This window comes from Ostrea edulis, chromosome 5 (assembly GCF_947568905.1).
Source record: "Ostrea edulis chromosome 5, xbOstEdul1.1, whole genome shotgun sequence".
Lineage (NCBI taxonomy): Eukaryota > Metazoa > Mollusca > Bivalvia > Ostreida > Ostreidae > Ostrea > Ostrea edulis.
The window spans coordinates 65,194,547-65,207,768 of record NC_079168.1 but is presented as its reverse complement, the minus strand read 5'-3'; the positions used below and the strand labels follow the sequence as shown (position 1 = coordinate 65,207,768).

Genomic DNA, 13,222 nt, shown 5'->3' with positions numbered 1-13,222 from the left:
CTTGAATCTGCACTATGTCAGGAAGTTTTCATGTAAAAATCAGCTTTTCTGACTCAGTGGTTCTTGAGAAGAAGATTTTTAAAGATTTTTCCTATATATTTGTATGTAAAACTTTGATCCCCTATTGTGGCCCCATCCAACCCCAGGCGCCCATGATTTGAACAAACTTGAATCTGCATTATGTCAGGAAGCTTTCATGTAAATCTCAGCTTTTCTGGCTTAGTGGTTCTTGAGAAGAAGATTTTTAAAGTTTTTCCCTATATATTTGTGTGCAAAACTTTGATCCCCACTTGGGGCCCCATCCTATCCCCGGGGGCCATGATTTGAACAAACTTGAATCTGCACTATGTCAGGAAGTTTTCATGTAAAAATCAGCTTTTCTGACTCAGTGGTTCTTGAGAAGAAGATTTTTAAAGATTTTTCCTATATATTTGTATGTAAAACTTTGATCCCCTATTGTGGCCCCATCCAACCCCAGGCGCCCATGATTTGAACAAACTTGAATCTGCATTATGTCAGGAAGCTTTCATGTAAATCTCAGCTTTTCTGGCTTAGTGGTTCTTGAGAAGAAGATTTTTAAAGTTTTTCCCTATATATTTGTATGTAAAACTTTGATCCCCCCTTGTGGCCCCATCCTACCACCGGGGGCCATGATTTGAACAAACTTGAATCTGCAATATGTCAGGAAGCTTTCAGGTAAATTTCAGCTCTTCTGGCCCAGTGGTTCTTGAGAAGATTTTTAAATGACCCCACCCTATTTTTGCATTTTTGTGGTTATCTCCCCTTTGAAAGGGACATGGCCCTTCATTTGAACAAACTTGAAAGCCCTTCACCCAAGGATGCTTTTGGCCAAGTTAGGTTGAAATTGGCCCAGTGCTTCTGGAGAAGAAGTCGAAAATGTGAAAAGTTTACGGACAGACGGACAGACAGACAGACGGACGCCTGACAAAATGTGATCAGAATAGCTCACTTGAACCTTCGGTTCAGGTGAGCTAAAAATGGAAAAATTAAATTTGAAAATTTTTCGCTAAAATCATGTCCATTTAAATCGCATTCTTTTTATTTTATTCTGTGGGCCTACCTTCTTGCTTGCCTGCATACAATGTTCGAAAATGCAATAATCTAATTTTACAAAAATGGAAAAATAAAATTTGGAAATTTTTGGCTCAAATCATGTCCACGCCCCTTTAAAACTAATTTGAGTTAATTTTGACTTGGCCTCGTTTACCTTTCCTGCTCTTTCTTTCTGGTGATTCTGTCAGTTTGTCCGATGATGGCCGCTTTACACCTACAGAAATATGGATCACAAAATCACTACTATAAAAAGACAATAAAACAAAATTTTCATCGATTAAATATTTCAAAAATATCGTGGCCAGGAAATAAATTCTTTCGGGTAAATTATAGGTAATGTAATACAGATTTCTTTACATCATGACAAATTTTTGCAACCTGCTGGCAGAGCTGGCGGGGGCATCAGTTTTTTGTCTGGATCACTAGACAATTCTTGTGGGGGTGTGGCCAATCCTCCACTACTTGACTGCACTGTGTATGTGTGGGTAACCCTGAAGCAGTTACACATACAAAGTAACAATCATCAACACAAATAATAATTTTACCAAATCTATACATGTACAATTTTTGCTTTGCTTTCCAAACTTACAGGGGCATTATCTATAATTTTGTCATCAAAAATTGAATTCAATGAAAATTGCTCTATATCATTTATTTCAGTAATAACACCGGTATTTAATTATTTCAAACACTTTTTAACCCTCAAAGCAGGCACATGAATATGTAATCTTGGTGATTAAATTCTTCCTTATATATTTCTTTACATGAAAAGCAGTTATCTAAAGTAGTTTCATTAGGTTTCCCTTGTTTTTGTAAAAAATAAATGTTTTAATTAGTCATCAATATATATTCCTATGCCATTCAGAGATTTTGAGATGAAAATGGTTGCCATCACTTTCACAGCTAATGCCCCTATATGACTTATATGGGATTGATAATGAATCTACAAAAGACCAGGGTATAAAAAAATGGATGATTTTCCTCATTGAATACAAACCTGCCCTCCTCTGAGATAGATGTATGTACAGAATAGACTGGAGAGCCCAGAGGTGGCTGAGTGCTCTGTGACATGACAGGAACTCCCTCGGAAACCACAGGAGGTGGCCCCAGATGATAGGGTGCTGCAAACTGCCCAGGAGGAGGTGGCCCATGTATGAGATGTGGTGGTGGTGCCTGGAACCCTGGAGGTGGTGCCTGGACAATCTGTGAAGGAGGAGGACCATGTATGATCTGTGTGGGGGGTAGAGCCTGGATGACATGTGTAATAGGTGCCTGGACCAGTTGTTGTCCCTGGGAGGGAGACTGGACCAGTTGTCCTTGGGATGGGGACTGAGACTGTACAGGGGGAGGTCCCTGCACCACCAGATTTGTCAGGTGTGGTGGACCATGCTGAAATAAAAGGTTTACATTTATAAAAGTATTCCAAGGAATTTCATCTACTGTAAGAGGAGTACAGTGACACATATATCAACAAACCTCATAACCCAGCAAATTTTCCGGCACTTTATCATCTGGTTTTTCCTCTGTAAATCGTCTTTTACTCTCCTCCTTCAGGGGCCCTCCATAGCTGTATCCACTAGATGTACACGTAACGGTAACAGGGGAGGAAACTCTGGCAATGGGAACACTAACGAGAGGAGCATAGGCACTGGTTACCGGTCCCAGTGTAGTCGACATGGGATGGTAGGCACTAGAGATGGGGGGTCCATAGTTATTGGCAGGGGGACCAACACTCATCGGTATCTACATAAATAATACTTTTATATGTACACTTACTACACATAGAAACATTAATAAACATTATGCACTCTTAGTTATCTACATTAGAAATGCACTTATATAGTACATTTAACATACATGAAAGCTTCAACTAAATTCTGCAAAAATAAGTAACATATCAATGGTTTCAATTGGGGTGGGGGTGGCGGTTGTTGAAACTTCATCTTTTATGTGGGGATTTTGCACTGTGATTATGATTGATTCTATGTTGGAACATGTTGTTTACACTAAAATCCCACTGTACCACTATCACAAGCCCATAACAATTACTTGTACAGGCATGCACTATTTGTTCATTAATATGGTAAACTACTATCTACTTAAGGTGGATCACTTCACCCTGAAATAGTTTCTGAAATCAGTATGGATTGATTTAATCATAAACGATATGATGATATATAATATGTATAGATGCCAAAAAATATGCAAAGTTGGATAAAAACATGATTATCAAAAACATTATTTCAACACATATGAACAATACGACTCTGGCGGATTCGAACTCGAGATCTGCGGTTCAGCAGCCCAATGCTTTAACCACTGACAAACAAATCGATCGATACAAATAATTTCACAAAACATTTAAATCACCATCTTGTGACATAGTGTCTGAAAGAGTATAAGCTTTAGTGTAGTGAGCTACCTTAATAATTATAGAATCCCATACTCAAACTTGATTTTATTAAAAATGTGAAAATTTAAGATTTCCTTCTCCTGTTTTTGGTCTCATTCACCATGCAATAAAGCAATGATCACTTGTCCCAGATGAACATGCTCAATATTACAGTCCATGTGTACACACAGTCACAATTTGTTTTTTAAGGTAGTACCAAACAAATATGAACAAGTTTTCCTTAAATTCAATGGCATACATCTTTTCCCTCTATGATATATTTGTATTAGGAATCCTACTACAGTCAAAACTGCCATAGCGACCCACTGTATTAAGCGACTCACTGTCGTATGTGACCATAAAAAAGTTCCCCACCCCAAGACGTTACTCTATATATTGTATCTGTATTAAACGACCACCTGTCTGACGCGACCAACGACCATGATTTTTACAACCTTTTCGTGTATTTTCACGAAATTTTACCTCTATTTAACGACTGTACATTTTTCGATTACAACATGATTACTACTTTCGATTTCGGTGACTATTCTGGGAATTATCGCCCCTAACACTTTCATTTTCAAATGCATGACTATTCTGGGAATTATCACCCCTAACACTTTCGTTTTAATACGCACAGTTTGGCGATGATCTTGATTAGTCGGCCCTCTGAATAAATTATTATACCTAAGCTGTCAACATGCAGTGTTGTGTGTGGTTAATTAATAAAACCCGAGTTGTTGTTTATTTAACAAAATCAAGGATCAGGGAATCAAGGCAGGTGTATTTGAAGGTGTGAATTTCGACAAACTTTAAGAAGTACCGGGTAGGCAAGATCGGAAATGAAAATCTACCACTTGTTATACCATTATGTTCAACAGAGTAAAAAATTTGCCCGATTGCGATATAAATCAGGTAAATATTGTGCTTAGGACTAAAATTTTAAACGGAGTATTCACAGTTTTCCTGCATGAGATACTAGAGGTTTGCAGAATAATGACCGGAACTAGCGGCTCACTTCGACATGTCCCGAGTATTTGACATGTTCGAGTTCAAGAAAATTGCCTGCATTAGTTCTAAGCTTAAAAGATTTGCTGTACATATACAATGGATATTGTGATTTATTTAATGTTTCTCAAATTGAATAACATTTTTCCAGCATGTATTGTACAAAAGGAGACGCAACACTTCACCATTTGCTTTCTTACCACAAGTGCTGCATTTTTTAGTTACACTGTACAAGTAGGCTATACATGAATACCCTTTACAACAAAGTGTTTATAAGTTTTAGAAAATTTACATGCAGTTCATAAATAATTTTTAAATCTCATGTAAATGTGTAATATGAAATGCATGAAAAGTTTATCTTTCTTAAATAGATTAAATGTAATTTTGATGAATAAAAAATTATGATACAACAGATTGTATTTTAGATTTTTAACTACAGTGTATTATTAATTTTATTTTACAACTATTAAACCCGTACTTGATATTCTTAATGATAAATTCCAAATACATGTAGTCATTTTCTCCATTGTATAAATTATTTGTGAAATTTTATCCATTAACTGCGGAAAATAGGCAACCTGTATTAAGAGACCACCTGTCATATGTGACCTTTTTTCCATTCTCCGTTGGCAGGTCTCTTACTGTGAATTTACAGTAAGTGTGGACGACTCAGCTTCTCAAGTTCATTCGAGGTCTCGGATAGTTGGTTTCAAAACAAATCTGTCAATGATGACGCATCAAGGAAAGAACAATCACTGCGATTGGACCAATATTTAAAGAGGCGGGAATAAAAATAATTTTAGATGGTCACACGTGTCTTTGCACTAGCGTGTCATTACATAATCTTTTAGCACGATGGAAGAGACTGCGAAAAGGGAAAACCAATACCAACTAAAACAATGACGTTGATTTTAAAATTACATGCCGAGGGTTTATTTTATGGTAAAATCAGTAAGAAATTAGGCGACGTAAAGGCCACGTTATAAAATTGTCAATCATGGGAACTCTTGCACCGAAAATGTCGCCAACGAAGCTAACACCGGATGTACTTTTGTTTATCGAGTATGAAATTAAAAAGAAATCAAGGGTATATTAATAGAGAAATCAGACAAAATTTATTAAGAAGAAATATTTGTACCCCTGACAATGTACCATAGGTGTCTTTAATTTGTAGAGCTGCGAGAAATTTTTAGGGAAATTACTTTCAAGAAACTGCAAAGAAAATCCAAGAGAAGCATATTTCTTCTGAACACAGGGACTTGTCACGAAACACCTGTCTTTTTAAAATTTGACATCGTCTATTCTATATTTACAAATAAATGTAAATATAGAATAGAGAGGGCCAATTCGTGACGAGCCCCTGTGGTCTGAACACGAACAAAGTGTTGAAAACTTCTTTGCTACTGATTTTATTGCAATTTAGGCCGAGTCAGTTATATATATATATATATAGAGAGAGAGAGAGAGAGAGAGAGAGAGAGAGAGAGAGAGAGAGAGAGAGAGAACTCTAAACACTTTGTTGAAATATTTCGACCGTGTTACCGGTCTTTTTCAGTCGTGTTTTCGTGAAGGAGACCGGTAACATGGTCGAAATATTTCAACAAAGTGTTTAGAGTTTTTTCTGTATTTTACTTCCGAAGAAGAGACTTTATATATATATATATATATATATATATATATATATAAATATATAAAATTTCAAACTCCTATGGACATACAGTTAGGGGTGGACCAGTGATATAGGTTCAAAGGTACACCAGTATCGCAACATTAACAATCAAACTTTGCTGTGGTTTATTATGACGTTATAGAAGGTGCGTCTAATGCTAACGAAATGCTGAATTTCTTTAATTATGTGTTACATGAACAGGAGAGGGATGGTTTGGGGAATTTAGTTTTTGCTAGAATTCACAGAACTTGCCTTTGTTCATTCAATTAACAGTATCTAGCGATGGTTACTTTCGAATTTCTTATGAAAATGTGGGTATATATAACAGTAAAAGACATCAAAGCATGTTTTCTCGAAGTAGAATATCTATTGATCTTATTACTTAATCTGACAAATTATTTTAGGGGCAAGATCAAATGTTCAATGTTAGAGAAAACTGAGTTTGCATAGTTCTCACCAAGACACCCCCCCCACCCCCAATACAAAACTAAATATGAAGTATGTTGAAACTAATCAATTAATAAGTAAAACAAATGAAAGTGTACATTGAAACTAAACATTTATTAAAATGTATTATTATGTGGTTTTAAAGTCAGTTGTCTTTTTTCCCCACTAACGTGTAATCGATGTCGGATGACAGAAACTTACAAGTTTTTACCCCCTCTTCCCCCTAACTATTTGAATTTAGAAATTTTTCCGACATCAATCTTTTCCAATGCTTTGCAAGATTTCAAAAATATCCTCTGAGAGATTCATTTTAAAATAACGAAATGGAAACTGCGAATGTGAAAGAGACAACAAAACAAAAGCATTGTTCTTAAACGGACAAAATCGCCTATAGAAACATGTACTGAAATTTCTGATCACTTAAAACTGACAAGTATCTACAGGAATTTAAGGGAGTAACCTTTCAATTTTTATTGGGAGATAGAGGCAACTGCGGATCCTGCCTTTTCCCGCAGCATTAATGATCCCGTCATTTTTTTTTTCTTTTCAATATTCAGCACTATTTGAATTCTGGGATATTGCTATCCTGCCTTTTCTTTACATATCGGAGCTCGCCTTTTTCACCCTGTATTCCCCCTCCCATACCTATTGATACTGCGATGGATTATAAGTATAACACGGTTATTCCTGTTTAAAAGATAAAATTTATAAGGTATCTGATAAAAGTTATATCTTCTAAAGTTTACGAGATATCTTGTATCTTTTATAAGACATCTTATATTTTTTTTATTTATAAGATATCCCATCACTTTTATACATGTAGATATCTAGTATATATAAGATAAACTTTACAAGACATTTTACTAACATAATTTCAAATCTCCGTTGTCAAATCAAAACCGATATTGAATCTCACGCTACGTACGGTGCAACTTACACTGAAATCAAATATTGAAACTTACACTTGTTAGGCACGAGATAATATAATGCCAAATACTTGGGACCGCCTACCTATAATTTAACCGACCTATCAAAAGCGCTCTTTAAAATCACTCGGGGACTTTCCAAATGAACTATCTGAAGCACGTCATGTACTTGCCGATATGTCTCGTTCACACTTACTGTAAATCCACAGTAATACAGGTTTGACTGTACTTTTAAGACAGCCGATTAACTAGTCTCTAATAGACGTCCATCCTGCAGACTAAATTCCAGTAAACTCTCACCTGTTGAAGGATCTGCTGAGCTGGTATGCCTGCTGGGGAAGGTGACCCCCACAATGGGACAGAGGTTGGCACTAACTCTGGTTGTACTGTGGTCATCATGGGCTGGGGGCTACTGGTAGGGGGAGGGTTTGTCTGAATGAGATGAGGATGTCCCAAATGAGGTACAGCATGAGGGGGAGGAGGAGGCACCTGTGTCTGTACCAAAACCTGTTGAGGATGGGGCCCAGTAATTGTGGAACCTACTGCCAAAAATAAATAACAGAAAGCATCATCACATTTTCATTCATAGAAACTTTTACAGGAACTTTTTAAAATTTTAAAGACACCATTCTCACCTGGGTTATTTGAAGTTAAGACTGGACTGGAGGAGAATACCACATTAGTCATCACCGGTTGATTAATGGCAGGCATGGAAGTCAGAGGAAATCCTACCAAAATTAATAGAGGTCATAATGCTCCCAAAAATAGAAAGACTAGACATTATAATCTTACCAAAAACATAGAGGTCAGAGGTTTTAACCTAACCAAAAACATAGAGATCAGACGTGATAATCCTACCAAAACAAGAGACCCATGGGCCACAATGCTCACCTTAGTCAACCTGATTCTACTGTTCTGTAGAAAAATTTTGAGCACATATTATAACCCAACCTAAGCAAAACGGAGTTGTGACTTAACTGAATTTGAATCAACACAACATAGGATTATCCTACATTCTCCAATAGTAATATAAAATTGATCCCTGATTCTATCCCCATCCAACCCTATGGTAAATATCTGAAGGAAAAAACAAGAAGCCCAAGGGCCACATTGCTCACCTGAGTCACCTTGGCTCATATTTAAAGATTTTCCCTATATATTTGTATGCAATACTTTGATCCCCCCTTGTGACCCTATCCTACCCCTGGGGGCCATGATTTTACATGTAAATATCAGCTTTTCTGGCTCAGTGGTTCTTGAGAAGAAGATTTTTAAAGATTTTTCCTATATATTAGTATGTAAAACTTTGATCCCCTATTGTGGTCCCATCCAACCCCCGGGGGCCATGATTTGAACAAACTTGAATCTGCACTATGTCAGGAAACTTTCATGTAAATTTCAGCTTATCTGGCCCAGTGGTTCTTGAGAAGATTTTTAAATGACCCCACCCTATTTTTGCAATTATCTCCCCTTTAAAAGGGACATGGCCCTTCATTTGAATAAACTTGAAAGCTCTTCTTCCAAGGATGCTTTGTGGCAAGTTTGGTTGAAATTGGCCCAGCAGTTCTTGAGAAGAAGTCAAAAACTTGGGAATGTTTGCATATCAATGATTTCATATCGTCTTGTTAAAAAGATTTTTTTTTAAATTTCCTACATATAATCTCCTGTACAAGGTACAAAGTTCATTGATACAGGGTTGTACAATGACAAGGTACAGAGTTCATTGATACAGGGTTGTACAATGACAAGGTACAGAGTTCATTGATACAGGGTTGTACAATGACAAGTTACAGAGTTCATTGATACAGGGTTGTACAATGACAAGGTGCAGGGTACATTGATACAGGGTTGTACAATGGCAAGGTACAGAGAAAGTTGATATCTCCTTATATCATGTCAAGGTACAAAATAGGTTGATAATCACAAAGTACAGAGTAGGTCGATATCTGATTGTACAATCACGAAAGTACAGAGTAGGTCGATATCTGATTGTACAATCACAAAAGTAGAGAGTAGGTCAATATCTGATTGTTCAATCACAAAAGTACATAGTAGGTCGATATCTGGTTGTACAATCACAAAAGTACATAGTAGGTCGATATCTGATTGTATAATCACAAAGCATCGAGTTACTTTATATCTGGTTGTACAATAACACAGAGATTATGTCCCTTTGAGAGCTTTTCACTCATAATGAGACATCAAAAGCTGTAGGTAATGTTCCACAAATTTAGACATTATGCTTAGTGCTCAGGGTCGTAGCAGTGAGGCAGAAGACCTGTGATTCTTACTTCTAAATGCTGAGTGTTTGGCAAAGGGGCAATCACTAACTATGTTTACATCTTAGATTTGACAATCCATGGTACAAGCGGGGCTCGAACTCACGACCTCCTGGTTACAAAGTAAAAGCTCTACCACTAAGTTACCATGACCTGTATACAAAGTAAAAGCTCTACCACTAAGTTACCATGACCTGTACAGAGTAGGTCAATACCAAGTTGTATAATGGTAAAGTAAAACAAGATGTGTTTGTGAAACACAAATGCCCCCGATAATGGCCAATTCCAAAGATGGCCAAGGTCACAAGGGCAAATATCTTGGTACCAGTAGAAAGGTCTTGTCAAAAGAAATGCTCATGTACAATATGAAAGCTCTAATATTTAGAAGTTATGACCAATGTAAAAAAAAAATTAAAAGTAGGTCAAATGTCAAGGTCAAAAGGTTCAATACCAACTGAAAGGTCTTGTAACAAGGAATACTCATGTGAAATATGAAAGCTCTATCTCTTATTGTTCAAAAGTTATTAGCAAGGTTAAAGTTTTCAAAAAGTAGGTCAAATTCCAAGGTCAAGGTCACAGGGTAAAAAATGTTAGTACCCACGGAAAGGTCTTGTCACAAGGAATACTCATGTGAAACATCAAAACTCTATCATAAACTGTTCAAAAGTTATTAGCAAGGTTAAAGTTTTCAAAAAGTAGGTCAAACTCCAAGGTCACAGGGTCAAAAATGTTGGTACCCACGGAAAGGTCTTATCACAAGGAATACTCATGTGAAATATCAAAGCTCTATCACTTACTGTTCAAAAGTTATTAGCAAGGTTAATGTTTCAGACAGAATGACAGACAGGACAACGCAGTATTAAGTCTTCCCCGGAAGACATGTGTCGCCTGCTAATTCATTCTATATGTAATATATCACGTATAATGTTGAAAAAGTAAATTATTCAAATGGTTTTTGTCAGTTTAATACTCCTTTTAAAGGTTTTGAGAATTACTAAACATTCTTTAACGATAACTTAATTGAAATTGAAAGATGAGACATTATTATGCAATGGAATTTGTGGGAGAATCTGTTTGAAATTAAGACATTTATTAAATGTAGACTGAATGAAAACATATGTTTGAAAATATGTATCAACCTGTTACTGTGCTCTTCAAGACAATGGTAATAACCATAAGTAATTATCTGTTGGGTTTACTGCTTAGTCTTGTTGTCTTTTTATATATCCAATTTACTGTTTCTCAAGAAAAATCATAATTAGTGCTGTTCTGAAATCACATATACTGTCCTTCAGTATGGGAATTACAAATACTGTCCTTTTGTACATAAAAATACTCTCCTTCAGTTAATCATAAAATAAAATCTTCAGCAAAAAATGTTTTTGCTGTAAAAAATTCTAAGTCCCGGCAAACAGGAAGTTGATAAGCGACAAATTCGAAAATGTCTTACACAATACAGTTGGCCACACTGATGCTCTGTGCCAAATATCAGGGAGTTGCCCCATGTGGTTCTTGAGAAAACTGTGACAGAAATTTTTTGTGACGACGACGACAGATAGTGATCCCTATATGTCGCCACTGCGTGTAACGCAGGCGACACAAAAACAATATGCCCCCCCGATCTTTGATCTCGGGGACATAAAAAGCACTTTTACACCCATTATATAAGGTACTGAGTAGGTTTATACCTGGTTGGTGCTGTAGAGGAATGGTTTGAGTCACTGCTGACAGGGCACCCATAGCAGGCTGGCTCAGAATCCCTGCCGGAGCACCTGTTTAAACAATAGTCAAATGTAGACAAGTAAACATGGGCCGTTATCACAACCTTCATCTTGTACAATGCTAATACTGTCTGCATTATTAGAGAAGTGGCAAAATTTCTCACAAATTTCACTGAAATAACAAACCATGAAATATTTTAACCTTACCTGCAGTCATATAACAAACTGCCCAATCAATCATATATAAACATTACATAATTAATCAATTATCCATTTCAACACTTCACTAATGAAAGATCACATGGGGAAACTCTCCAAATGTATTAGATCTTCAATCTGTGTTGGTGAAGACTCTGAAAGTCAACATTAGAAAGATTTGGAACTAGTTGTGTTTATTTAGTAAACCAAGAAAAACTGTCATTAAATGACTAAAGTCACAGAGGCTGAAATAATAGTGTTAGGGTCAAACACAGCTGAGGATGTTATCAATCATTCCCCTCTAGAGATAAAAGAAATAGGCACAATCAATATATTCCAAAACAAAACCCACAACAAAACCAAACATAACCCTCAACTCTTGTGCACTTTAGGAAACCAGTTCAGGGACTGAAATAATGCTCTGAAGATAAATAAGGGTGTGTCACTCTGGTATCAAGGGCCCTGTAAAAACATGTGAATCAAAGATAAATGTGAGAAATTTTACCATTAAAATGCATGTATATTTTTTTTTATGTTGTAAAACAGTACTGGTTATTTAAGTTTGCAAACTATTTCCAGCAGACAGTATCAGCACAAGTGAATAACTAAACACCAAAGCCTACAGTTTGTTATCTGGGTCAGTTCCAACTAGCTGACTGAAAACAGAAAATTAAGATTTGGGGAATTAATTGCAATGCCTCTGTAAAATATTGTGTATATCAATCATCTTCTCTCTAAACAATGAGAGACTAGAGAACCTCTCGGCCCAAGGTAAATCTGTTCATTGTCTAAAACAGCCTTTACTTATTCTGGAATAAAAAATCACGTTATTCTTGTCAATATTCCACATTTTTTATTCATCCATACACATTCATTGTCAAATGCTTACTAAATATTTACATGAAATGAAAAGTGGGCTAAAATCACACACTTGCAAAATATTATTGAATATCACTGAAGCAAAAATATTCTGCAATGCACTTTTATATATATGGATGAATTGCATTTGTATTTTACCAAGTAATAATAAAAGATTAAATGAATTCATAATTTTTAAACAGTGGATGGCTAGGAATTAAAGGTCAGCCAATTTGATCATCTCTGGGTTCATCTCTTCAGGGTTGCCTCAAAACATGGACAAAAACAAAATCTGATATTAAAATAACAGTTACTCTTGGGTTTAACAATAATGAATTCTCCCTAACTTTAGGAGCGCCTCTGGATTAGCCATAGACTTACTCTGCTGCAGACCTGCTAACAATGTTGCTGTAGCAGGGGAGAGAGATGGTGGCAGAGCAACCAAAGCTTGCTGGAACTGGGCATAATCTTGCTGTACCTAGAAGAGACCAAAACATATGAATGATTACACAATCTAAACGTCCATGCGGTCTTGTCATATCTGTCTGTGTGTCTGTCACTGTATAGTCACAACATTATCCAGCACTTTCAATGAATGAATTCTCATGAACATGTCAGGTGTACTATATTTTACCCAATAGGCACTCTCA

General features: G+C 36.3%; 1 protein-coding gene across 2 annotated transcripts in view; it reads right to left on the bottom strand.

Annotated features, from left to right (window-relative positions):
- The window catches only part of LOC125648959 (uncharacterized), a 30,326-nt gene that overhangs the window by 6,511 nt on the left and 10,593 nt on the right, over positions 1–13,222 (bottom strand). Inside the window, exons 10-17 of one of the 2 annotated variants that reach the window (XM_048876038.2) lie at positions 12,954–13,050; positions 11,484–11,567; positions 8,152–8,244; positions 7,817–8,058; positions 2,551–2,817; positions 2,072–2,463; positions 1,453–1,565; positions 1,229–1,288 (exon numbers count right to left, since the gene is read on the bottom strand). In XM_048876038.2, coding sequence (XP_048731995.2) covers positions 1,229–1,288; positions 1,453–1,565; positions 2,072–2,463; positions 2,551–2,817; positions 7,817–8,058; positions 8,152–8,244; positions 11,484–11,567; positions 12,954–13,050 — 1,348 coding nt within the window. The remainder of the gene's footprint in view (positions 1–1,228; positions 1,289–1,452; positions 1,566–2,071; positions 2,464–2,550; positions 2,818–7,816; positions 8,059–8,151; positions 8,245–11,483; positions 11,568–12,953; positions 13,051–13,222) is intronic. The other variant, XM_048876039.2, reaches the window with a different exon arrangement.